Source organism: Gymnoscopelus braueri (genome assembly GCF_963280865.1).
Source record: "Gymnoscopelus braueri genome assembly, chromosome: 18".
NCBI lineage: Eukaryota > Metazoa > Chordata > Actinopteri > Myctophiformes > Myctophidae > Gymnoscopelus > Gymnoscopelus braueri.
Window position 1 is genome coordinate 33,370,799 of NC_137618.1, and position 27,195 is coordinate 33,397,993.

The 27,195-nt window shown below is 41.3% G+C and overlaps 1 protein-coding gene across 1 annotated transcript in view; it reads left to right on the forward strand.

Annotated features, from left to right (window-relative positions):
- Window positions 1-396: 396 nt before the first annotated feature.
- LOC308106045 (obg-like ATPase 1) overlaps window positions 397-27,195 on the forward strand; it is a gene marked incomplete at its 3' end in the record, with an annotated part of 39,868 nt that continues 13,069 nt past the window's right edge. Inside the window, 7 exon segments of the mRNA XM_080457052.1 lie at window positions 397-490; window positions 604-695; window positions 5,838-5,981; window positions 6,498-6,625; window positions 16,283-16,455; window positions 22,064-22,144; window positions 22,488-22,585. Coding sequence (XP_080313178.1) covers window positions 476-490; window positions 604-695; window positions 5,838-5,981; window positions 6,498-6,625; window positions 16,283-16,455; window positions 22,064-22,144; window positions 22,488-22,585 — 731 coding nt within the window. The 5' untranslated portion in view covers window positions 397-475.

A 27,195-nucleotide genomic window follows, 5' to 3' on the forward strand; every position in this document is an offset into this window, starting at 1 on the left:
CAGTTGAAATGACATGTTACATATTCAGTGTAAAGTCTATTGTACTGATGAAGTGGTACTGTGACCAATAACTTCAGAAGTACAAGGGGCAACACATGATAACAGTTGATTACTCTCAGCAGAGTGATTTTACTAGAAGAATATGTTAATGTGAAGAGTATTAGCTAGTTTTTCGTACTATTTCCTCAACTGATATTTCTTTGTAAGACTGAACTCAGACCAGCTCATTGACCTGCATCTCTCAACGCACATTTGCTAAATTTGGAAGTATACTTCAGCTTGCCATGCAGCTAGCGTCAACTTTCATTTCTAGCATAATGCATGATCTATTTTGAGAGAGGGGCATGAGCCAGTTGAAATGGAGTCGACTGGATATGTCTGAGGAGTGGGCTGGACACATTTTCTTTCAATGTGTGATTTTTGCATATAGAGCGTGCAGAGAAACCACCAGTGTAACACTAAGTATAAAATAAAGATGGCTCCAAAGAAGGTGTGTGACGTGTTGTATGGAATACCTCACCATTCAAACATTAATGTGAACTGGCGGTTGCATAATGACAAGTGCCTCAACTCATTCCAGGCATTATCACTTTGCATTTATAGGGAAAGGGAGGTGAAGAGCTGAAGCCAGCACCACTGATTGGAAGGTTTGGCACCTCATTGAAAATAGGAATTGTCGGACTACCCAATGTGGGGTGAGTAAAAAGGTTCTTATTTATGAACACTGGGCATGCACAAAGACACATTTAGGTAATGCAAGATATACATTATATCAAGTACCGATGAATGAAGGATTAACAGAATTCTTATTGCATAAACATGGCTAATGCAGAGGGTTAGCCTACTGCTTAAAACGCCATGCAGATTTTGACAGTGGCTATGCATGTATCCGGCAAATTTCCACACCTTGTGCATCATACTGCAATTTTATTTTATTTATACATGAGTGCTAACATATCACAAACTGCTCTTTGCCTAAAATGTTTGAAAGATGTTTGACTGTATTGATCAAATATTGTTGATTGATTAGCTACTATAGGCATTCAAACATCCAGCAGAAGACATTACACATTCCCACACTTCTCGCACCATGCAGCAAGATTAGCTAATCCAGTGCTTTTATTCTGGTTTCACACTGGTATGTGAATGATAGACTATAGGTCCAGTATATCAAATTAAATAATACCCCCCTGTCAGAGCTGTTCTTTATCTATTACCCTTCCACCACATGTCATGACCTGCTTTTGGGTCCCGGTCCACTGGTTGAGAAACACTACTTTTAAGTATGGTGCTATGAGAGCTGTGACTTTACTTACAGTACAATATGAGTTCCACTGTAAGACTTGGAAAGTGTAGCTACTCTAAGTCTTTGACAATAAAACCATTAATATTATCAGACACTGTGTTGTCACTGCTGTTGTATCCTACCTCCTCACCTACCAGTGAGGAGCCCCCACCGGGCAGACGTAGAGCCTTCCTCGTATTCCTCCCGGCTTCCCTCCCCAGAACACGGGCCAATTGTGTTCGTGTAGACGCTCGACAAACCCACAACCTCCACGGTGGTGGGCTGGCAGTTTACCATTGCGCCACCCGAGCGCCCACTTAATGTTTTTTTTATTATTAGTTGTTTATGTTTTGATCAAAAAATGTGTTATATTTTCTAGATTATGTATGATAGTTTGGACTCATTTGGGCATATGAATAATAGTTATTTTATTATAGTGAACTGATAGCTCATTGCAGGTGACGCATCAATAGTCACAATCAATTCCCAAAATAAATGGTAGTCTGTATGTATTAACTCATCCAGTGAAAGTATTGGTGATTCTTATGTAGAACATTAGGAGTCATGCAGGTGTGTTTCCTTTCCAACTGAATAAGACTTATAAAACGTGTAAACAACATGTCTGTGGCATTTAAAGGTCCACTGATTGTAGAAATGAACATAAACAACATATTGGAACTCCAGGTCAGGTTGACTTTGCTGCACATTCTGCTCAACACATTGTAACAAAATTGTGAAAAGTTAATTTACCAAACATAACTTTCAGTGTGTCTAGAAGATAATCACTGACGTAGGAAATGCCATGGGTTTAAGTTCTCACCATACCTGTCCTTAGCTGCCTTAAAGTACCTGCCCTCTTTAGTAGAATGTCCTTCATGGACTGTGATACTACATTAATAAAGACAAATGTTGAAGGAAATGATCATTTAACTGAGATCTCCAGAAACAGGGTTTTCTCAGCGTACCTTGAATTATTCATACATTGTATAATATTACATCATAGAATCAAGTCATCAAGGACCCCTTTTTTATTGCTTTTGTAATGTAGCCTACAGCTATGCTAGCATTATATTTTGTCTGTCTGGCTGTCTGTCTGTCTGTCTGTCTGTCTGTCTGTCTGTCTGTCTGTCTGTCTGTCTGTCTGTCTGTCCTTAACGTAGGCCTATCTAGCGAACCACTCATCAGATCGACTTCACACTTGGTAGATGTATTGCTGAGGATATAAGGAATTGCAGTGTGACGTCAATCAGGTGAGCGGTTCTCCAGCGCGTGCTCTGAATAGTCAGGCGTATCTCGCAGACCGCTCATTCCGATTAACTTTACTTTTGGCGTGTGTATTACTGACGACCCGAGGAAGTGCAGTGTCGAGTGTGAAGTCGATTGGGCCTCCAAGAAAACAATTGGCAATGTTCGCGGGTGGGAACCTGGCAGGGGAGGATTCTGTCGCTGCACTACTACAGGTTGGCAGAGGCGCCTATTCAGCAGGGAGCAGAACTGGGAGGGATTGCATGTTCCACTGGACATGCTACGCTGGGGGGGGGGGCAGAAAAGTAGCCTTTAATATTCGGAATTTAGAGTTTTTAGTGCATCCACATGGACATGATCATCTTTTTTTTACAATTATTTTTCTTTTCTTTTCCCCCCCAATGTATTTGTCATTTCCATGGTCCCTTGTTACTGTTATCCATACAGCTGGTCATAGGGAGAGTACAGACATTCATTCAACTTTATGAATTCATTATTTACCTGAGCGAGGCAGGCATGATCATCTTCAGTCAAACCAGTTGTGAAATAAAATTGACCGCTAAACGCAATTGCTGCGAATGGTGTGGTACAATTAATGTCTGAGGAGAGCTTAGTGGTTGCAAAGGAATCAAAACAAAGAGTGGAAAACGACGACCTTTGACAGTTCAGGGCTGCGTGTACCCACAAGGGAGAGGCCCATCAGCAGCACCTGCCATGTTATCAGCTAACTCCCTCCCATAGTATAGGGAAATCCCAGCGGGACAAACATCTTCGTTGACAGTTATGTTATGTATCAAATTAAAGTGTTGATCATATGCTATTTTCTTGTTGTCTTTGTGAATGAATAAGGCTATGGGCATACAGTATGATAAGCAAATTATCGCTCAACATTTGTCATCATTGCCCTCATTAGCCAACCTCTTGCAGGGCTGCATCAGCCATGCTGGAACATTGGATGGATAACCTCAAACAATGACGAATGCCTGGGTGATATAGACTAGAAGACATTTGCCGTTTTTGTAAAACTCTTTTACATGTTTTGGTCAGATTTTAAACTTGCCATGTGGCTTTTAACTATTAACCTGATAGCACAATGTAATGGACGTCTTTGCTGTGACTTACCTGTAGAAATAATGAAATAAGACCTTGCTGGTAGCTGACCTGATGTGTCTTTTTTATTTATTTAGAGTAGCCAGTTATTTTCTACCCCCTTTTTCTCCCCAATTTAGTCGTTATGCCAATTAATTCCTCCCCACACACATTTATGTGTTGTCACTGCTGACAACACACTGCTGTTGTATCCTATGACTCACCTGCCAGTGAGGAGCCTCCACCAGAAGGATGTTGTAGGGCCTTCATCCTACTCCTCCCACTCAACACTCCCTGCTGACAGGTGCCGCCCCAGCCTATAGGATATTGGTCTCCCAAAGGAGACCAGTATCACCCTCCCCGCCCCGCTTCCCTCCCCTGAACAAGGGCCAATTGTGTTCGCATAGACACCCTGACAAATCCGGATGCACCACGGTGGATTCAAACCCACAACCTCCAGGGACTTTACCACTGCGCCACCCGAGCGCCCTCTGACCTCTGATGTGTCAACCACATAATTGCCACGTCCTCGATTCGATTCTGGGACCTGTGTTTCATGTCGTTTCCCCTCTCTACCCTTAGCTTCCTGTCTCAGTGTTTACACTCTTCTCAATCTAAATACTACTACTAGAGAGTGGAGCACTACAGAGCAAGAAGAGCCCATACAGCTACAAGCAAGGCTCAAGCAGCACAATCTTTCATCTTAATAAGCTGTGTTTTCACTACAGTGCCAGAATTCTTCCAGCAAAGAAAATGTGCATAACCTGCTGGAATTGTGATTCATTTGGTAGTGATGGCAGACCGTTTACAACGAGACACAGCCGAAAAAGCGATATTTTCTCTTGTCAACGTCACATGCTATCCCAGTACTTTGATTTCTAGCGTTTTCACTACAGGGACATCTTTATTCCGCCAGTACATTCCGGAAAAATTACTAGGAAAATTTCAAACACCAAAACCTTCGCCACACAAGATAAGTGCCCGTTTATCCAGTTCACCAGAAGAAGATAACATCAGGGATCTCAATATATGGACATAAAAGGGACATGGACAGACAAATACAGAGATGTCCATATATGGGCATAAAAACTACACAGGCAGACAGACAGGTACGACGGGTACTCTGACAATGGATACAACGGGTATGCATTCCCAACGTGCATCGTCCCTGACTTGCATCGTTCCCCCGAGTATAGGCCTAGTTGTTTACATTCCTTTAATTCAGTTTATTTCGTCTTTGAATTTTTGCCTAATTTATAGCTACTTTGTCATGCTGTTAGCTTGAAAATCCTGAGCAAGACCGTTGTGTGACAAAGTAAACTTTACTGTTAATAATAAACATAAGTGTAAGTCTTTGGTTACAAATAGGATTGTGCATAATTTGTTGATAGCTAATCCCAACACAATCAGAATTACAGTGCTTAGCCAAGCATAAAGCCTGCCTCATGATTCCAGTGGCCTCTTCACATCAACGTCAGCATACAGTGGATTGCATATTTTCAGTTCATTACCACAAAATGATATCTGTTTCTTACACAGTGTATAAACTGTACCAGGGTCTATACTTGCCTGATGATACTAGTGTTACTTTACATTTATGTTTTGTTTTGTTTTCTGTGAAGGTGACCCAAGAAAAGCCTTTAAGTACCTAAGAGAATCGACCCTGCTTTGCTAGAAATTAATACACAGACCTTTGCAATCTTGAGCAATTTCAGTTCTGTAGGTCCTGTCAACCAATCATTTAAATGTGAGTCACCAGGTGAGGGGATAAGGATTATAGTTAACTGCCATGCCATTATTACACTTAGATTCATTATGTTGTCTGTACATCTTGAAGTGTCCTTGAGGTGCTTGTGCCATAGAAATGTCCCTTTGAGCACAACATGGGGCTACATTTGGCCGATCCCGTTCAATAGCTCAGATCTATCAGAAATGTAATTTGCCCCTCGATTCCAAGTACAATTGATCTATTATGGGATTATCTGACCTTGTAATTGTGCTTAGTAGCCTATTTTAAAATCAGAGTAGGCTTGATTCAAAAACGAGAAATATCAATGTATTAGAATTAACTTTTTATTTTTCTAAAGAAGGAAAATATATTTTCCATGTCTCACATAATTCGTCAAGGACTTTGAATAATCTAAATAAAACTCTCCAACCATTAGGTCCCACAAGCCCTTTATGATAGATTGACCTCTGTGATGTTTTTTATTTTCAGGAAGTCAACCTTTTTCAACGTGCTGACAAAGAGCCAAGCTGCAGCTGAAAATTTCCCCTTCTGCACCATTGACCCACATGAAAGCAGAGTGCCCATTCCTGATGAACGCTATGATTTCCTCTGCCAATTCCACAAACCCGCCAGGTATGGGGTCTCACATTCATATATTATTCACAATACAGGCACCTGAAGGCCATATACCAACTGCACACTATAGGAATGTGAAAGGATATAACAATGTTGTTGACATGCAGATGTCATTTTTTCACATTATTTATGATTGTAGCTGTCCTCTATGATGTTTGGGAAAGAAAAAGCCATAGCATTGAGCTGTCAATTCATGGTTATCATATCTTCTAGCAGTTAGAGGAGGTTCCATTCGTGTTTTATGGTACTATGCTGATAAGCCAGTAGATAGATTCTATTACTCTGGGACAGACAAGTATCAGTACAGTATTGAACGTTAAAACTTTTACGAGAGCAATGGAAAACAAACTAACACAACATTGATCATTATCTCTATACCACTTTACAAAAGCATATAATCCACAAAGTTTGTTGCTCTGCTGTTAATGAATAGATTTAACACAATGTATCATTGAACTTTAGTTTTAAATGGCTAATTCTTTGCCCATCCTATCCCATCCTCCCGGATTGTAGCAAAGTCCCAGCATTCCTTAATGTTGTGGACATTGCTGGCCTGGTGAAAGGTGCTCATGCTGGTGAAGGTTTGGGAAACGCCTTCCTGTCCCACATCAGCGCATGTGATGGCATCTTCCATATGACACGTGAGTCACTCTGATTAAGGTTACTCTCCTTGCAATGTAAAAAAGAAATAGATCAACAAAATAACATTATTTTAACCAAGCAACTGATCCAGTATGCGTTGCAATTAAAACAGTTGTGTTGTCAGTGTCAAGTTTTACACAGCAGTCCCTGCCTGCTCCAGCTTTTTAAAACCAAGATGCTTTGGCTGTGTTATGGCTTCACTACACAGTAAAATCCTCAGTGTTAATACATCCAACACTGAGGATTTTACTATGCAGTGAGGCTTATGCTGAGGTGCCAAGATCAACATAACAGTCAGGGGTAATGAAGCCAGACATTTCTAATGGGAGGCTCCCTGAATTAGAATCCCAGAAATGGGGAGTGGGGAAGGATCTGTGTTTGGTTTATGCTTTGCACAATCAGTAGCATATTCTGAGGTTTGGAAATAAAGCTAGACAGTCGAACAGCATCCGGTATCCACACATTATCGTAATTTGATTCCAAATGCCACATTTAATCAAGTTTTTGGTAGGACAAAGCAAGCTAGGCTATCATGGAAATATTGTAAGAATGGGAGGGTATTTTGGAGAATCTTTGGTTAGTTTTTATAATCATTTTGGGAAAAAAGCATACTGTCTTACCCACTGTACTATAGCTGTACTATATTGTTTCTAACAGACGCTAAGAGCAGCAGCTTTTTGTCCCAACTTATACATATGTGATTAGCTCAGCAAATTATTACCAAAAAATACCTGTCACTCAGTATGGGAGCCTTGAAGTTGAAATTACTTGTAATTCTCTTTCTGCCTCACGTTCTTTTGTGCTCCCAACATCGTCTTTGTCTTACACAATTAAAGTGTTACACGCTAGAATAATTTAAATTGCTGCTTCTGAAATGGAGGCAGTCTCTTTTAAAAATAGCAGAATTTGTTTACTGATTGTATGCGGTTATTGACTTTACCATTATGTGGAAAGAGCTCTGATTAGTGAGTCGCTTGTGGCAGACAAAGAGCAGCCAAATGGATAGGGTTAAAATACGAAACCATTTCCCCATAATGTTCCCTTCTCTGCTAGGGATTTGACTTGGTGGACAGTATAAGTGTGTTATTTCTGTTCCGTTGTCATTTTTCAATCGCTTTGCGACTCACTACTTGTCTCTCTCTCTCACACACACACACACACACACACACACACACACACACACACACACACACACACACACACACACACACACACACACACACACACACACACACACACACACACACACACACACACACACACACACACACACACACACACACACACACACACACACTCTCTCTCACTCACTCGCACACACACACACACACACACACACACACACACACACACACACACACACACACACACACACACACACACACACACACACACACACACACACACACACACACACACACACTCCTGTGTAAACACACTGCATGGTGACTCTATGTTCTTTGTGATCAATTGGAAGACCACCCACTGTAAGTCAGGCCTAGTAATGATTTACAGAGGAGGATAAGGAGATGTCAGGTGAGATACAACTGCCTGACTGATGCTCTGAGGGATGACATTTTTGTCATTTGTACATATAAAAAAAGCCTTTACACTGACAAGAAATGGTTTACCTCACAAGGAGATGATCTGGGAATTATTTTGTTTTCTGTTTTGTGCCACCTGCGTACACTCGCCAACAAATTGCCACCACAGGGAACTATCTAATGTCTGTGTACTTGACCACAACAGATCTTTATACCAGAATGACTTGGGATTTTTTTTGTGCTTCCAGATATGTGCATAACTAAAAAACACCCTCTGTTCTTTTTATAATATATGGACCAAATGTACATGACAGATCCTTGACCAAAACCAACCCCTTTTGTTTTTGCTGGTACAAAAAAACAACATCCATATCCATCGGAAATGAGATGATAGAAGGCTTCTTCTGTGAGTTTACAGCTGTGTGTTTTGACATACCATTGTTTTCCCTCTCGCGGATTCCTTGGAGACCATGCGGTATGTTTCTCAAGTTAACCATTAAACATAGCTGGTTTTGTTTTGCAATTATAGAAATGTTTTATCTGGTGTCAGGCAGTGTGGGCTGCAATATTCAAGGCACTTCTTATATATTGCTTGATTATATGGTTGGGGGAATCGCACTTTTTCTTGTCTGGAGTGGTATGTTTGTGTCTGGTAGGATCTGAAAACATGCTACAACAGAAGGATGCTCACAGTTCCAGAGCTTGATGTCATTTGTGTGCTCCTTAGTGCATGGGCTTTTCGCCAAACTGAGTCACAATGGTTGAAATGATCCTGATGAAATTAAGTGCAGAACGCTCGGCTACAAGTTGTGGTCCTAAGTTAAGATTAATTCAGAACTTGCCAACGTTTAAAAATAGTGAAAAAAGAAGAGTTGCAAACTCTTTCAAAAGCATGCAGGTGGAATATGCTCCTGAATCGAGACTGATATTGATATTACTGAAAAGATTTCATTTATTTCTGCTGTGGGCTTATTGGATCCAGGCAGTGGTGTAACTGGAGTTTCTTCTTGATGTCAGGACTTTGAGGTCTACCAGACATAGTTGCTCAATTCCTCCAGTATTGTGCATTTATGAATATTTTTCAACCCCTAATGGCTTTGAAAGGCCTGTGTAAACAGTGGATTTGCTTTCAACGAAAGCTTCCAAAAACTATTAAGGCGCATTATAGCATCCTGAAAACTGATTCTTTTGAATGCCTGGTGTCATAAGGGAATGGTTTGCAGGCATAAGTGTTCCCAGTGCTTCTGGAGTGACTGGATGGTTGGATGCTCTCTGTCTGAGACAAGACAGACACGTTTTACTTCATCTATTCCTCTATTCTCTGCTAGCAATGCCTACCAGCTCACCTGGCCTCGTTCCCAGATGTTTGGTTTCTAACAATTAAATACATGAATGCTCACAGAGTGTCCCACAACCACTGTAGAAATCAGATGACTCATTCTTTATTGAACACTTTACAGTCACAGGGAATCTAAGACACTCCAATCTCAAGACATTGTGGCACAGCACATTTAATCTGAAAGGACTGGATGTGGTTGTGGTCAATCAATTACAAAGTAGATGTTATTCTTGGCAGTTGGCACACTTTACGCTTGTCTTTCACTCTGATTTTCCTGCCATGGAACACCTGCATCAACTGTACCATAGGTAAACGCTACTGCTAAATGCTATTTCCTAATATTACAGTGATCTTTCCTGTCTCTTGCATGGCCTGTCCTATGCTGAGGATAGAGTGGCATCACGAGAGCATTGCTGTGAGGGTTGGTTGGTTGGTTGGTTGATTGATTGATTGATTGATTGATTGAATCTGGTCAATGAATGTGAGCCTCTTGTGCTAACTTGTAACTGTACTGGTGAAGGATATCTCAGTGGCGCGGAATGTAGAAAATCAAAACTAATTCTATGAAAAACTGTGACTTAACATATGCTATTACAACTAACTGCCCTGAAATCAAGTGACAGGCTTTCTGTCCAGCTAAAAGTGTCAATGTAGTTTGGACAGTTGTACAGTTAACTGTTAGTTCTAACAGTAACTAGTATAATACAGTCCAAGCAATGAGATAACACTGTACTCAATGAACTGCAGCTAGGACAATTAGCAGTTAGCCATCCAGTATCTAGTGTGGTAGCAACAGCTGATTGGTTGAATTTGCACAATAAGCACACATTCAGAAAAGTTATGAAAACTAAAAATATGTCATATAGTAGCCTAGTTTTCAAATATAAATTTAAAACTTTGGGACTTATTTTTTCTTGGAAATTACATCACAATATTACATATTTCTATATTTGTTTTACTATTGAATACATTGTGGGTAGTACACATGGGCCTTTCACTAGACTCATAGTTTGTGTCGGTGCCATTTGATTTCTGCATCTTCACCTCAGTTTTATCAGAGATCTGAAATTAGAGATCAGGTAATAATCGCTGCTCCGCTAATTGAACAAATGAATTTAAACAATCTATTTTGAATAAAACAACACAGAAAAACTTTTTTTTTAAGAAGAGAGAAACTGACCATTCCACAGTTAACTTTGTATGTTACTGAATCATTCCACTATCTATCCCATATGTAATTTCTTTTAGAAGAAAGGCATTATTGGGTCAGTTTCTTCACCTGTGATACATTACATTAAACATGTAGCTGATTGTTTTGATGTCCCTCATTGTTTATTTAACTGCAGTGTTTAAAGAGTTGTGCAATTTTCTTGAGATGAAATTCCAAATCCTTTAGCTCTGTTGACAAGAAACCAAAAGTTCTCTCTTGTATGTTTCTGGGCTGTGTTGAGGTGCCTTCATAGACCGTAAGCACGTAATTCCATCCTACGATAGTGTCGTGCGGCAAAAATAGCTGATCCAAAAGCTCACTACGTGTTGCATCGCGGCGCTTTGTGAGCTTGTAGATCTGCAATTTTTTTGCCAATTCTGAATATATAATGACATGCCATGGCCAAAATAGGGATGGCAGGTTAAAAGTGGTTAAATGAGCATTTTTGATTCAGCGAGAAGAGTTTTTGTCAGCCTCCACTCATCATGGGTGATTAAAGTAAAACGTCTGTCCATCTTGACTGGAGATCACCACGGCTCCAGATAACATGCTCCGTGATTGAAGGTCGAAATATTTTGAATTCTAATGGGGCTTCAGGAAGAATTGCTTGAAATAGGCTGCAGAATCTTTCTGCTTCCTCCTCGCGCCCGAACTGCCCCCCCCCCCCTCCCCCTCCCCCCACACACACAGACACACACACACACACACTTCCCTGTCCGCTGTGAAAAGAACCACTGGGAATGGCAAGGCCCGATGATCATAGAATTATTGGATGGTGATTCTAAACCCCTCAAAGAGGAGTTGCTATGGAGATCTCGTTCCAAACTGTGAAATGATTCACCTTTGAAAGGCTGAAGGGCCTGGAAGCTGAACACATCATTGTTCAGGTGGCGGTTGGTTAGGAAATTGCTGGTGCCTGTGCAATCAGCACCGCTATGGTAGTTAAGGATCTAAAAAGGTTTGTTCTCTGAATGGTGTGGGACAACAGTGACGCGCGCATGATGGTTCCTTTCAATCACAGCGCTCGCACACTCGCTGATTTGACAAAATAAGTGAAATGACAGAGGTTAAGTTAAATGACAAAGGAATGAACACTATTATTGTCTATCAAAGTTAATGGAAACTGGAGCCTCCCCCATTCATTGTCCAGCTATGTATAGATTGCACAAGTGTAAATGAATGTTCTCTATTGAATGTCTGCTCCATGGTTTTTCTAGTCAGTCACATCAAAATGTTGCTGAAAGTTTACAGTAAAATCCTCATTGTTAATTTAACTCTGAGAGTGTACAAATGTAAACTCTCTGAGTCACAAATGTATACGTGAATACTACTGAGGATTTTATTGTGTACTAGATTTGGTATGAAACATCACAGCTGAGAGTAGATTACACGGGAATTGGAGACGCCTTGTGCGATACTGATATTCCATGGAGAGCTGTCATTTCACTATAATCTATTTTGAAAGATGGGATCACGTGAAAAAACATGAATGCCCATTTGAAGGACACAAACCTACCATTTTCAAGTGTCAACCTGCTTTTTTCTTGCTAATGTATGTGCCATAATCAAAATATGCAGAGAAACCAGGCTGAATTGGCAACAAACTCTATTACACGAGGCAGTATTCTGCAAATCTCTGTCAAATTTGTGTATCCCTAAGATATATAATGTAAAAAATATATATTTCCTGAATAAACATAAATACTCTCGTCTGCATTGCCAGTGTTTTATGCGGGGCAGACATCCATAATGTGCTTTTCCTGACAGACCCATAAAATACCTTTTTACTGCTCTGAATACCAGGAGGATTGCGGTACTAAGTTTGCATGAACATTTTAAAAGGAGTGCTAGGAATGCAACTGCTTAGATGTGCCCTTACCCATCTTGCACGTGAAAACATGCACAGGAAGTTAGAAGCCAGTGAATACTATAATTTGACTGAATTATGTCGTTGACCGCATACTATCCTCCCAGGTTGCAACTGTAGAGGAGCCTGCTTGATCAGAATTCATATAAAGAATGCTCATATGGCTCCCGTGCCTTGGTACCTGAAAGTAGTGATAAATGTTTAATACTATATAAATGTATTTTGTCATCAGGATTTTACTGTTTGGCCTATTGAATAAAGTGTTTCTTTCAGTAACTCGTATTCAATTTACCAAAAATGCACACACATCTATTTATATTCTAATACAGAATGAAATGGTTCGAGTCTTTCAGGGACAACTGAAGAAGTCAGTCACTTTTTCTGAGGCTTATGAGTTTATGAGTTTATTTATATGAGGAGGTCCCTCTCGTAACTACTTGTATGCTTTACTGTACACAGTAATATTCACTGTATTAATTTAACACATTTTTACTCTGAGAGTGTACAAATAAAGCCAACTGGACCCTTGCAGTTAAAATAACACTTAGGATTTTACTGTGTTGTCTGCTGGCTGTTGGAAGCCACTCAGCCCCTTAAAGACAAAGCTCTTTGTTGGGTAAAAGGCACACCTGTCAATAGTCTCTTCAAAACACAAAGTATTTCCAATAAAAGTTGTAAAATGAGAGAGACTTGATTCCTGAAACAAGGCCTTTCCCCCTTTTTCCTCTCTCTCTGTTTTTTTTAAAAGTCTTGCTTGTGGCTTTGTGTGGCGCCGCAGCACTACAAGAGCTGTCGTCACATAGGCAGACCCAGAGCCAGTCGTTAAACGACTAATTGTGGAGATTTCCCCCCTCACATATTTTTTTCCCCTCCTCTTTCTCGCCTCATGCATCTGTACCCCGGCTCTAAAGCCTGAATGGGGGACTGTGGCATAGTAGATGTGAATGTTAAATTAGGCGAAATTAATTAAAGCAAATTACTTTGGAATATATAGTAGCCGGAAGAGAGAGTAAGTGGATGACTAAATGGCTGGTGATCAGCTGCTCTAGCTCCTGAACAACGGGAAACATCGTTTGATGGGTAGATTCATCAGGCTTTTATAATGGAGTTAAAAACAGGTATAGACTGTTGCTCATTAATTCCTGGTGTGAACTGTTGTACAAAGTGATGTACTTCCCTTTTGCTTTTTTAATTTTCTACGTTTTGGAAAAAGAGGACTTAATAGCAGTGCCAATACAGTCCTAATAGTTACAGAAATAGGCCTACTATTTGTACTAATCATCATCTGTCTGTTAACAATAGTCCCATTTTGAAAAACCCTTCATTGAAATCTAAGGTAGTGAATTGTACAGAAGGTTTAACAAATAGTTTCCATTTTAAGCTAATTGTACCAAAACTATACATCACACCCATGTTTAATGTATGTATATTATTGCTGGTCACACAGTGATTTACATTGCATTATATTCTCTGGGTTCATGCAGAGACAATAGCAAATTTTCATTCCAATCAGTGTTGAACAGGGAGCTGGTAAATTGAAGCAGCAAAACAATAATTCCACTGATTAGCCCCTTTCTGTGTGCTGTAAGTGAACTGTTTATACTGTGGAGTACCTCTGGAAGAGCAGCAGAACCAAAACAGCCTGATTAGGCAACGAGTAATTGGATAAGTTCATTTCACCATGAGGACAACTCACTGGGTGACAGCTTGCACCATAGACTCTACCTGCTTCTGTTGGGGAGTGAACATCTGTCGTATAAAATTAGAGATTTGTGTCATTTTGTTGCTGATCCTATCGTCCCCAAAGAAATGCATTGATTGTTGACACAGGCGTATACAGGCCATGTGGTTCTGGATTTTTCAGGTGAACATCACTTCTTAACACAATACAACACGCAAGTAGAAGGTTCCAATTTGATATCAATCTGTTAGTACTTTAAGCATTGCTCTAAAGACTGAACTGTTTGTCTCTGATTGATCTTGGGATGGAAACTATGTAGACAACAAAATTATGATCTCTTTAGTTGGAGGGGCTGGAATTAGCTTTGCTGCTCATACATAGAGTTAAACACCAATTCAACTGTCTTTCGTCCGGTGATGTAACAGCTCTGCATGAAATCTAGATCAGAGAAGGTTTGTTTAACCACTTAAACCTTAAATATTTACAGTATTTAGTTGACTGGTGTCCCCCAGCGCTCTATACTGGGTCCGCAAATTTTTCTCCACAAAGTGTTGCTTTGTGTTGCGTTGTGATGCTTTGTGAGCTTGTAGATCGGCTATTTTTGCCGAATGTTCGACCCAGAATAGGGACACTAAGCTTCATGTAGTTAAATCTGAGGCGTTACGCATTGTGACAACTAGAAGCATTGAATCATGAATCATTTTTTAACATGAATCACTGTAGGAACTTGTTGAGTGACGGAGGTGTGACAGATGGAGGTGTGACAGCCATGATAAAGTGACAGTGACGCTGTTTTCTCCCTGGGCTACAACTGTCAACAGTCCTTTACGCATGGATGTCAACACTCCAACCTGGATCGTCGACAACATTAAGTGACTCCAACAGGCAGATGCCGAACATAGCATCCGTCAATGCGGCAGTGCTTAAAGCTCTTGTCTCATCTCACATCGTCCACACACCCCGTGGATGAGATGGTATTCGTATTATGTGAACTTGAACAACAATTGGTTTGTTGCGCTAATGAAAAAAATACTGCAACAGTGTCGTTCGAAGAAGTATAAAATGGAAGATGTGCTGCTGTACTGCATTAAATTCAGACAGTGAATTTAACTAGAAGATGATTTTATTTACTGCATGTTATGCAAAGTACTCATGATATTAGGGAAGCCTGTAAACATGTGTATTGTTAACAGGCTAAGGATGCTGTAGTTGCCATTGGTTAAAGGCTGTCACTCTTGTGTGACAGATGTACACCCCCCACCCCACCCCCCTCCCTAACCCTCAGAAGGAGACCAAGAGCTGCTGCTGGCTAATGGTCTACTTTAGTGCCTCATTATCTAATCACCAGTCCAGCCATTGCTACTAAGCCATTGATTAGGAGAGGATTGGACCCCTTCTCATATATTTCCATATTTATAGATTAGATGGTATAATGTTTTTTTGTTTGTTTTTTGTATTTCTGACATTTGTGTCTTAATGTTAATACGGTATATGGCTCATGGTTGTAAAACAGCATGATTCTTGAGTAGTGCTACTGCTAGTGGTTGTTGTGGATGTTTACACTGCCTCAGAGAGAAAAAAGCTGTTAAAGTTAAGTTAAAGTTTTCCATTAAAAGACATTGACGGAAACACTGCAAGTTGACTATTTGTTGGGCTGACACAGGTCTGCCCATTGAACAGGAAAATCAAATGTATATGAATATGTTCAGTGTATTGGTTGTGACTTTCCTGCATCTCCCACTATGCTTTCTCATATGGATGCGTTCGTTTTACTGATATTCTCTGTGACCGGTAAACATTGTCGACTACCTTTAATCATTCTACAATATGTGATCTCAGGCAGTCAATGCCATTGATTCTACAATTGCGTGCGCGCTTTATGTGCAACATGTCTGTATGCGGGGGAGCATGCTCCTGTCACCGACATAAGATGACAGTATTATTGCCTTGACAGTATGGGTGTCTTGCTGTGTGCATCGTGCATTGTGCATCCATGTTGCTGTATTGTGCTGTAGGTGCGTTTGAGGATGAAGACATCATCCATGTGGAGGGGACAGACCCAGTGAGGGACATGGAGATCATCCACGAGGAGCTAAGGCTGAAGGATGAGGAGATGATCCAACCTGTTATTAAAAAACTGGAAAAGGTGGCCATTAAAGGCGATGACAAGAAACTTAAATCTGAATATGTCCCTAGCATGTCCATCGCCCCTCCACCTGAATACATGAGACAATGTCCCTGGCATGTCTATCACCCTCCCCCCGCCTGAATACATGAGACAACGTCCCTGGCATGTCCATTGTGCCCCCCCAGACAGTCTATATTCCTAGCATGTCCACCTGAATACTATACATGAGAGTCGAGACAGCATCCCTAGCTTGTCTATTGCCCCCAGCCCCAGATTACTTGAGTCAATGTCCCTAGCATGTCCATCTCTCCCCCTCACCTGATTACATGAGTCAATATTCCTAGCATGTCCACCTGAACACATGATACAGCGTCCCTGGCATGTCTATCGTCCTCCCCCCGCCTGAAGACATGAGACAGCGTCCCTGGCATGTCTATCGTCCTCCCCCCACCTGAATACATGAGACAACGTCCCTGGCATGTCCCTCGTGGCCCCCCCCATACATTAGTCTATATTCCTAGCATGTCCACCTGAATACTGTGCATGAGAGTCGAGACAGCATCCCCAGCATCCCGGATTACATGAATCAATGGCCCTCGTTTGTCCATCACTCCCCCCTCACCTGAATACATGAGTCAACATCCATTGCTTTCGCTAACAGCAAGGCATAAATAATAATAACCATGCTGATGAGGAAGAACACACACATCCAATACTAAGTAAGGCAGGTGCTGAGCAGAAAACAAAATAGACACAAAACAAAAGAAAAACTGCTCATACACTGTTGGGCTCCACTTTAAAATTTAGAGTTTATTGTACCCACAGCGTGCCTGCGTGATGTTTCAAGCTACGTGCTCTTTATCAGACATTGGTAACAGTGAGACACACCATCTTATATACACAACGGTCACATGATGTGAAGAATCACATGAGATGCATTGCACCTGTTGGTATCTGACAAAAATATCTGACAAGAATATTATATTATCCTAGACAATTAAAAGATAATGACCGTGAATAAATGGTGTATACCCACATTTTAAAATGAATCTTATGGGCTCCCAGGGAATAAGAGACACAAGAGACAACGATAAAAACAAACATAAAGAATGTATATGTACTGTATGTATAATGTATCTATAAATCTCAATAGTACATCACACCACCATCAAGCCTAGAATGCCATCATAATGTGCGAAGACCTTTTGAGGCGCCTCTACTACTCGATGTGCAATATTTAAAAACGAAATAACAAATAATAATCATACCACACACATGACATGGGAGGAAAATGTATGTATTTATTTTCTCATTTTTTTTGTTCTCTCACACCCCCACCCCCTTCTGCAGCTCCCTGTTTTTCCCCTTTTTTCTGAGAATGAAAGTGATCAGGGGTCAGGGGTGTTCTGCTGTAGAAATCATTAATAGAGAGTTACTTATTCAGCTGCTAACCCTGGGTCACAGCGCTGGGCTAATGAAAGTGTTTCCACAAGGCTCTATTCATGTAAAGTAATACTCAAATCACAGTACAGCTCTTGCTCATGTTCGTGCACCCTACAACAGCTAAGACAATTGGGTGACACCACACAATGGGGTGACCCACGAACCTACATGTAGATATGAATACAGTAAACTGTTCCTGGGTTATGTGCAGTGAGACGGGGTGGTAGAGGTAGCTAGATTGAAAATTAAAAATGAAAAGCATAATTCTGTGTGTGGCATCAGTTATGCAGTGGGTAATAAGGCGGTGCAGCTAACTATTGGCACTGTTGGGCAGAAACCTTGTATCTCCATATTTCATATTTTTGCTTTTCATAAATGAATGCCCTATTGTACTTTGTCATACAACAATGTCACACAAAAGTAGCAAAAATAGCCGATCTACAGGCACACAACGGGGTGTGATGTCGCATTGTGAGCTTTTAGATAGGCTATATTTAGATATATCTTTTAGATATACTTTAGAAATATTATTAAATAAGACTAAATAATGACTACATTGGATCCATTGGAACACAGCGTTTTTTTTTTTTACATTTCCTGAAAAGGAACATATGCATCTGCCCGACAGCGATGCTATGCTTTTGTTGTGAGTCTATCCTCTGTCACACAAGCAAGGCCGGATATAGTGGGCAATGATGATTTGACATGCACTAGCGGTGCTCAGGGCAGGGAGAGGGTGACCCCGATGCAAAATGGGCCAGTAAGCGAGGTAATCTGGCCTTTCACTTGTAACTGCGCCCAATTTCAGGCCCCGACACGCGAGGGCTCTGACCACTCATTACACTAACGAGAAGGGCCATTTCACCTGCTGCAGAGGCCCAGCGCCTGGTTGGTTCCCCTCGGAGTAATCCCCCTCTGCGGCCCCACAGACAGGAGCCATTCAGGCCAGGCAGGTGGCCGTTGACGCACATAATTGCTGACAATTTCAGGCAATGAATAAAAATGATCTACATTACTTGTCAAAGGTTGTGTACGCGATGCCAAGTGAAATCTATAGAAGACCTCTTTAGACGTGGAAGAATGGCCCTTATCAAAGGCTATAGCAAGCTTCAGATGGTGGGATGTGGGGGGTGCTGAGTCTCTGCTGTTTGACATGTGAAGCTGAGTTTAATTTGTGGAGGGACTGTATCTGTTTCTGGGAGTATTTCTGAGATAGATTTTGTTACAACATGTATGTGCACAACATGTGCATCACCACAGTTGCTATGAATTTAAGAGGGTTGGTCTTCCTTTTATAGTGCCACAAAATGCCATGAGATAAAAAGGTAAACACCATGTAGCTATTTAATTGCTAATTACATACTGAGATTCTGCACTTACTGAGTAATTAACAAGAACTTTGAATTAAGTTCTAATTTCCGTAGCAGCACCTAATTTTCCCACAGCACCCCAGTATTCTTTTATTGGTTTCTGTGTCAGACATATTCCTGCCCAGGAAATGTTTTTTTTTTTAAATATTCTCCCTGTGGTAAATTTGAATTTAAGGAATTTGTTATACTATTTTCACATTATTTGTTATATCTATTTTACTATATGACAAAATCTACAAAAGCTATGATTTCACTGGCTATGGCGTCTATGATTTAACAATAAACAATACCTAATGAGCCTCAAGTATTCAAATCTTCCTTATCTTGCTTCAATGGCAGTGAGTGAGAAATATCTGAGAAATATTTCTCATCTTAATTACAAATGTTATTTACAATGTTATTTGAAATTGATCAAAGCCGTAAAATGTAACATCACCACGTCCAAAACAGTCGAAAATCTAAATTTTAATGTAGGATCAGGACAAAGGTGGTTTAGCTCTCCCTTAGTGTAAGTCATGGAGTAACTTTAGTTTATTTGGATAAAAACAAATCCATCAAGAGCTAAAGGGTATCTGGCAATTGAAACAGATAGTGACAAGTGTGTATATTGATGATGCAGGATGATTGCAGGATGACTTGTAATAAGCCAGTGATCTCCAAAGTACAAACATTTTTAATTGCATTAAAGTCATACTGTGTAACATTCATTTTAGTAGTCTGTTTCAGCGACACCCTTTGTTGCGCCACTGTCATTACAGCGCAGAAGGAGCACGGAAAAAGGAATGCTGCAGGGTCCTAGTGCCCAAAGATATTTTGGAAAGCAACAGCTCTTCCTCAGAAACTTTATTTTTTAACTGCAAAATACATAATTGCATTTCCGGTGCCTACATAATTTTGGCATGAGTGTGTTGATGACCATAACAATGATGAAGTCGATGTGAGTGGCTTGTTCAACTGAAAAAGTTACGTAGTTATGTTAAGACTTCAAAATAAATTGATAATATTGGTATCTCTTTTAAGCGATTTTAGAGGGTGAAATCTGGCCCATAGCTCTTCTTTAATGGGACTTTAACACCCAGGAACAAATCCACATCAAGTTATGCTTTTCTTTTTTTTTCTGCTGCAACCACTCTTGGTGGTTTCTGCAGAACTTTCAAAGAGTTCATTACTAGCAGACAAATGCAAACAGCTTAGAATAATTAACACGCATTGCTTTTACCAAGTAAGATGAAAAAAGAAAAGAAAAAAGAAACATAACATGTTGTGTTGAGAGGGGAATTCCAGTATTGTTCCTGTGTATTTTAAATGAAGTTCAGTAGGCCTACATCACACATGTGTTCCCAACATTACGGTTGTACAAGGCATTGTGTTTTGGGACCTGCTAATGACAGGGTTAAAGCCTAACATGAGTTTTGTGGATGCAGTTAGTATATGGATGCTGTCCATTCAGAGCACAGCGAGCCTGTGTGAATGAGTCTCAACTCTAGGCTTAATCCATGTTTACAGGCAACGGGCTCATAGTACTGTATAACGCGGCTAGCATCGTGTGTACAAAGACAATATTTCATTGCTTTTGTCTGTTTGAACTCCCCCCCCCCCCCCCCGAAAAGAAAAAATCCCATTCCTTACCAAACAATAATAAGAAGCGAGCCCACCAGCGGCGTTTCATGGTGGCAGGCGTATGTGTTTGACCCCTGTGGGACCTATATGCCTTTTATTAACACCTGCCTGTTAGAGGAGCACTGCACGGCGGCTGCGAGCTGATGAGGGAAACCTGGAGCGGGTTCAGCCTGTGTCACTGGCCGTTTGCTGTTTCCATTTCACAGATGATTAATCTCTCTGTGAGGACTTGGGCCGGCGCGGGCGGAGTGTGCGCCGCTCTTCCTGTGCTGTCCCCCGCTGGCTGCACTCTGGCTGCCTGACTAAAAGGCCTTTAGAATTCCTGCGGAGAAAGATGTGCAGAGAGTGAATGCAGCTGGCTGGGGGTCAGTGTGTGGAGCTTTTTCTGCCATTGTGTAATTGAGGCTCTGGCAGGATTTTTCCCCCTTTTTTCCTCTCTTTCCCCCTCAGTTCTTTCAAAAGGGAGTGTGATTGTGAAGTGCTGCAAGGGTTTGGGGAGGAAAGAGGTGGTAGGGGGAGTGTAGCAGGGGGGTGGGGGAGTTTTTATATGAAGGGGGAGGTTAAGTTGACATGAACAAAAAAGAATGTGTTCCGCTAATTTCTGTGGGGCTGGATCAACAATAATAGGCTCAATTTCTTTATTACAAATTTTTATAACCGCCTCCCTCCCATTTTCCCCACCCGATTCCACTTTCCAGATCTTGTCAAGACCCAGTCCTGCCCGCAGTCTCCATCCCCTACTACCTCGGTAATGAATATAGCAAACATAGGTGGAAATGCCAAATATTTTCTCCAGAAGGAGCATGCATAATTAGCACTTAACAAGTGCATATTCAATATGACTGCATACAGCAGAGCGCCTGAGGAAGAGCTAATAATTTACACATAACTAACCAACTTGCAATTAGTTCCCTGCTCTTTTTCCAATTTTGCCCTCTTGCTATTCTATTCATCAGACAGTCCCTATGGAATATCAGTGTACATAACAATGAGTCTAAGTGAGCCTCCCCAGAAGGCATTTAGTCATGATTTAAAGGAGGGAGAAGGGGCCCGTGTGCACATGCCATCCCTGTCAAAGCCGGACCTCTCCTGTTTGAATACGAGCGCAGCCATTGTTCATTTTGGCATCAGGATGCCATGCATTTAGGAAATAATTACCCCATACCCTGCTGGGTTTATATTCTTTTTCATCTCCTTTAATGGCTTCTTGTTCATTCTCTTTTAATCCCAAACAGGACGTAATGTGCAAAATCAAGAGCTGGGTTGTGGATGAAAAGAAACACGTCCGCTACTATCACGATTGGAACGACAAGGAGGTAAGCCTTTGATGTTACACTCAAATTTGTTAATGTGATTTATCGTGGTTTATCTTTTCATCTGGCTTGAAAGTCCAGCTGCTGTATTTTTAAGGGTGTTCTATGCAAATAGCAAGTTAACATGCATGCTGTCTCTTTTTGTGGTGTTTTGTTTCTTTTTTTTTATCAAACTAATGACATGTGTCCATGCTGATCTTGATCTAGACTCTAGAGGCTTTATAGATGCTCCCTGCAGAGCAGCAGACCCTAATTTGATTTGTCCTCACTTATCTCTCTGTGCATGGTCCTCAAAGGCTACTTTGGAAAGTTTGGGTCCCAAGTATTTGCCTTCTCTCTGTCACAAGTCGAAGTATTGAACAAATACTTATTTTTGACATCCAAACCAATGATGTACCTCGTTAACCTCTCGGAGAGAGACTACATCAGGAGAAAGAACAAATGGTAAGGGCTTAGGAGAAGGGCTTAACACAGACAAATCACTGCCCCTTCTCATGTTCTACAGATCCCCAAGCCTTCCTTTGTTTTCTGTATGTACATTTGCTAATCCCCTAAATTTATGACTGAGTATTTCTGAATATCTGCTTATTAGCAATAATGTGTGTGTGTTTGTGTTTGTGTTTGTGTTTGTGTTTGTGTTTGTGTTTGTGTTTGTGTTTGTGTGCGTGTGCGTCTGCGTGTGCGTGTGTGTGTGCGTGTGCGTGTGCGTGTGTGTGTGTGTGTGTGTGTGTGTGTGTGTGTGTGTGTGTGTGTGCCTGTGTGCGACTGTGCGTGTGTTGTAGTACAAGGATATGGAAAATGTATGTCCAGGTTAGAGTGGTGCACTGACTCCTGTCTCCTGCTGGCTAAATGGTTGTGTCTTTGCGAGAGGATCTGCCTGGAGGTGGCACTAAGCAATATCCTAACACAACATCCAGCCCTGCAAACCCTAGCCAGCCCCCGAACTCTGCACTTCATTAAGCACTTTTTAGCATATGGTCTCCATTTTCCATCAAAAAAAAATCTCATTTCCATATGAAATCAAAGAGGGTGAAGGCTTTAAATGACAAAATAGATAAATAAATAAATAAACACTCAGACCCCAAGCCAAAAAAGTAATTAATATCATATGGGGAAGGCCTATAAATCACAAGGATAGTAGTCTTTAAATATTGTGATGTCTAAAATTGCTTTACTTATTTGGTTTGGTCTGAAGAGAACTCTGGCTTCAAACGTTGGCCCAGAGGCTGAGAATATTAACAGCATGCTTTACAGGCTACACTGTCTGCTCCGGACAGAATCCACATAGATTCCAATAGCAACAGAGTCTTATGTCACGGTGAATCATTAAAATGTGCTTATTCCTGTGTATGATTTACTGTTCAATGCTTGTATGCAGAGATGGGGATGTTTTTCCATGAGCACACTTATTCATAAGCGCTAAACTGGTCACTAATGACATTGCATGCTCCAAATGATACTTATCCCCCGCCCTCCAGATCTGTGGCATTATGTTGTACAAGAATGTGATATTTCTTCATGAGCAGCTGTTTAGCATGAGTAATGCTCTGATCTGGCCGAAGTCTGAGCAAATCTAGAAGATGGGTGCGAGGCATCCATTATAGCATCTGAAAGGCATATTTATCTACACTACAGCCGTTTTGTAAATAACAACAATCTTGTGGATTGTTGTCACACTTTTCCAATTGCCCTCTAGGGTTTTCGATGTCAAACAGTCCTTCCAGTATTTGTTTTTCGACAATTTACTTGGCAGCATTGTATTAACAGGGCAGTTGTTTACCTTTGACTGTTGAAATGTTCCTGACATGAAAGTATGACTGTCAGACCGAGAGGGAGGAGGAATATCTCGAGAAGAGAACTCATAAATCAAATGATTCATGACATGTGGAGCATCAGTCATCAGCAGGAAGTTATTTTTTTCTTTTGCGTGTTTCTTTCCCCTTCCTTTTTCAGCTGTACGAAATGCAATAAATCTCGAGAGCGTTTTAAACAGTAGTGCCCAGGTGCCCTCAGGGCCCTGTGTCAAACAATGCTGACATCAAAGTGTTGACGTTTGACAAGTGATGAGTCACTTCCCTTGTCCAGAGAGGAGCTCACACCTGTATGGAGATGATTACAGGTAGATCTGACTGCCCCTAATTGTACAATAAATGCTGCTCTCAGCCCTAATGGCAGCTAGTCTGCAGCAGAGACGCCAGACTGCCATTTTGCTGTCGCCATGCTCCCGTGTTTTTCCTCCAGCACAGTTGAGATGATGATATGGTTAAGGGCTATTCAAAGCAAACAGCAAGACAAATTGCAATCTCAGCTTTTAATGTGCAGAGGGAACAAAGACGATGCCTAGAAGTGAGGCAAGTGCGGCAGTTTCATCTGTATCGTTGAGTATATTTGCCTGGGTTGTTTTGCGGGCTCAGTATTTTTCGCAGTGCAGTCCTATAGTTGCAATACCTTGCACATCATATTAGCATTTTCAGGCTGGCCATTCGTTGCTTCCAACATAACCACATGAACTCTAGCATCCCTATCTGGGCGTCTCATAATAGATGAAAATTTTGCAAAAGTAACAGATCTACAAATTCATAAATATGTTATGTAAGTTTGGATCCCAGGAAGACAGAAGATTTCTCTTTTGGGTGTCAAGCTGAAAGGGTTTGAGAGTCCCTGCTCTAACCATATCAGGCACAGTTGATATCAGGAGCCTTATCAGACTTACTGAAGTTTCTAAACAAAACAAAAAATCATTGTGTGTACCCTCCTGTTTAGAGTGCAGGCGCCACTACATACCAAGTTGACCTCGTTTACACAAGAATGCACAGTATTGGGGTTTAGCAAGCCATCATTAATGGAGGGATCATAGAAGGACCAGGGCCCCCTTTCATCCCCAGGTTCACTGCTGGAGACAGTACATCATTTACTGTTGAGAGGAGCACATGGCTCCAATCCTATACACAGTGCCGTGTACGTGTATGAGAATGCGTCCATGTGCATGTTTGAAGTCTGCGTCGGAGGCGACTCCATGCTCATTTGGATGCTGGCGTAATTGCGGTGTGGAGATCAAAGGCACGCTGGCCGAGTGATGTTCCAGAGGAGACTTTACCGCACGGCCCTCTCCTCTGTGCAGAGGAGGCCGCCTGCTGCTCACTGCTCCCCTCTGCCCCTCCAGCCATGCGCTGCCCCCCTGCACATCCCCGCTCGTAAAAAATGATTAAGGCCGCGTTTGTCATGTGTTTATGACTGAGAGGCATTGCGTGATAGGGAATGGCATCTACAAGAGTCTATCAAGAGGCTTTCTCCTCTCTCTCTCTCTCTCTCTCTCTCTCTCTCTTTCTCTCTCTCTCTCTCACTCACTCACTCGGCGTCAGTAGGCTGCTTGGAAGACTTTTGTCTGTGCCGCATAGTTGGTGTGTGAGTTTGGGAGAGGATCATTACGCCACCACTGATGATGATGTGGTGGATGTCGTCCGCCTTGTATTAGCGTGTTTTCACTTGTCAAGGGGGAAATGGGCAATTTTACAAGCTCGTGTCCTCTGTCTTTATAAACTTTTTAATGTGTTTTATCAGATGTGATATAAAATAATGTCATTCCTTCCCATCCTCACCAGAGAACTAAGAACAGTCATGTTTTGTAAATGCAACAGACATTGCCAGAGAATCCTCCTGATTTGCAGGGAAGTTGTTTTTTTCCCCTTTCCTTTGATAATGCGCTTTAAAAGTAAATTGGAGCCTCTTAAGTAGGTGTGTTGACCTTTAAGGAAACCGGTAAGCGTGACCTGTCTATGAGTGCCTCTGCCAGTCTCTTCTTCCAGTGAGTGTACTGTTGGAACACCTGGATACCTTGCATGTGCTGTAGCTTTTATTAACTGTGTGTGTGTGTGTGTGTGTGTGTGTGTGTGTGTGTGTGTGTGTGTGTGTGTGTGTGTGTGTGTGTGTGTGTGTGTGTGTGTGTGTGTGTGTGTGTGTGTGTGTGTGTGTGTGTGTGTCTGTCTGACAATATATCTATGACTATCTATGCCTAGAATGTTAACGCACTCCTTAAAATGACGTGTCTCTCAATAAGTTAGATATATTACATTTGCATCTTGTCTTGTCTTTAGATTTGGGCTGAAAGCTTACAAGATTCCTTGAACCAATTACAGATCACAGTTACTTTCCCAGCCAGTGCTAAGATACATTTTTTTCTGTGAACGCTTCTGAGAAAAACTGTCGTAAAATTTTCACCCTCAATTAATCCCACTAAATGTGTCTGGGATGGGCTAATTTGGGAAGATCTCCTGCCACATTTGTTTCTCGTTGACTCTCGTAGAGCTCTATGATCTCTGAGTTTGCTGGCAATTCTACAAGACAGCACTGTTAGCTCTTGGTTTGAGTACATCTCGTTGGGTACTTCCAGCTGAGGCAAAAAAATTGAAAATAATGAAATGGGAGACTGTTTGCCAGTACTTTAGTTGGCCTGTAGGAGGAGCTTTAACAAACGTGTACCATAGGTAGTCCTGAATAGAGTCAATGCAGGGCAGTAGACCCACCACCTGCAGGACAAAATTATGATTTCCCTCTAACATTTTCAGAAAAGAACCTATTTAACATTCTTATCCACATAATGAGTAGATTTGCTCACCTTCAATAGCTACTTCTATTTTACCTTTTTTGTTGTTTTTTTAGAAATGTATTAATAAATAATGCATTTATTTTCTTTCATGTTTGATCGTTTGGATAAACGTCCAGGCAGGCCTCCATGTCTGAGTGCCCCTTGAGAGACAGTAGACCCGCTGGGGGGGGGGGAGCCTATTATGATTCGCTGGGAACCCTTTCATGAAAGCATTCGCTGCAGCTCTCTTCTGCTACTCCAAACCATAATTCCCATAAACACAACTGAAACTTTATTGAGTTTAAAACCACTGGCTCCATGCAAGTTCTTTAGGAACTGCCGTCTAGGGAGTCACGGTTTGCTTTTCAAAGCCATATGGGAGATATACAATCGCCCCGCTCCTCGTCCACTCTCGTCTTGTGTAGTGTGGGATCCGGAGAAACACTTTCCCATGGAAAGACATGCCTCC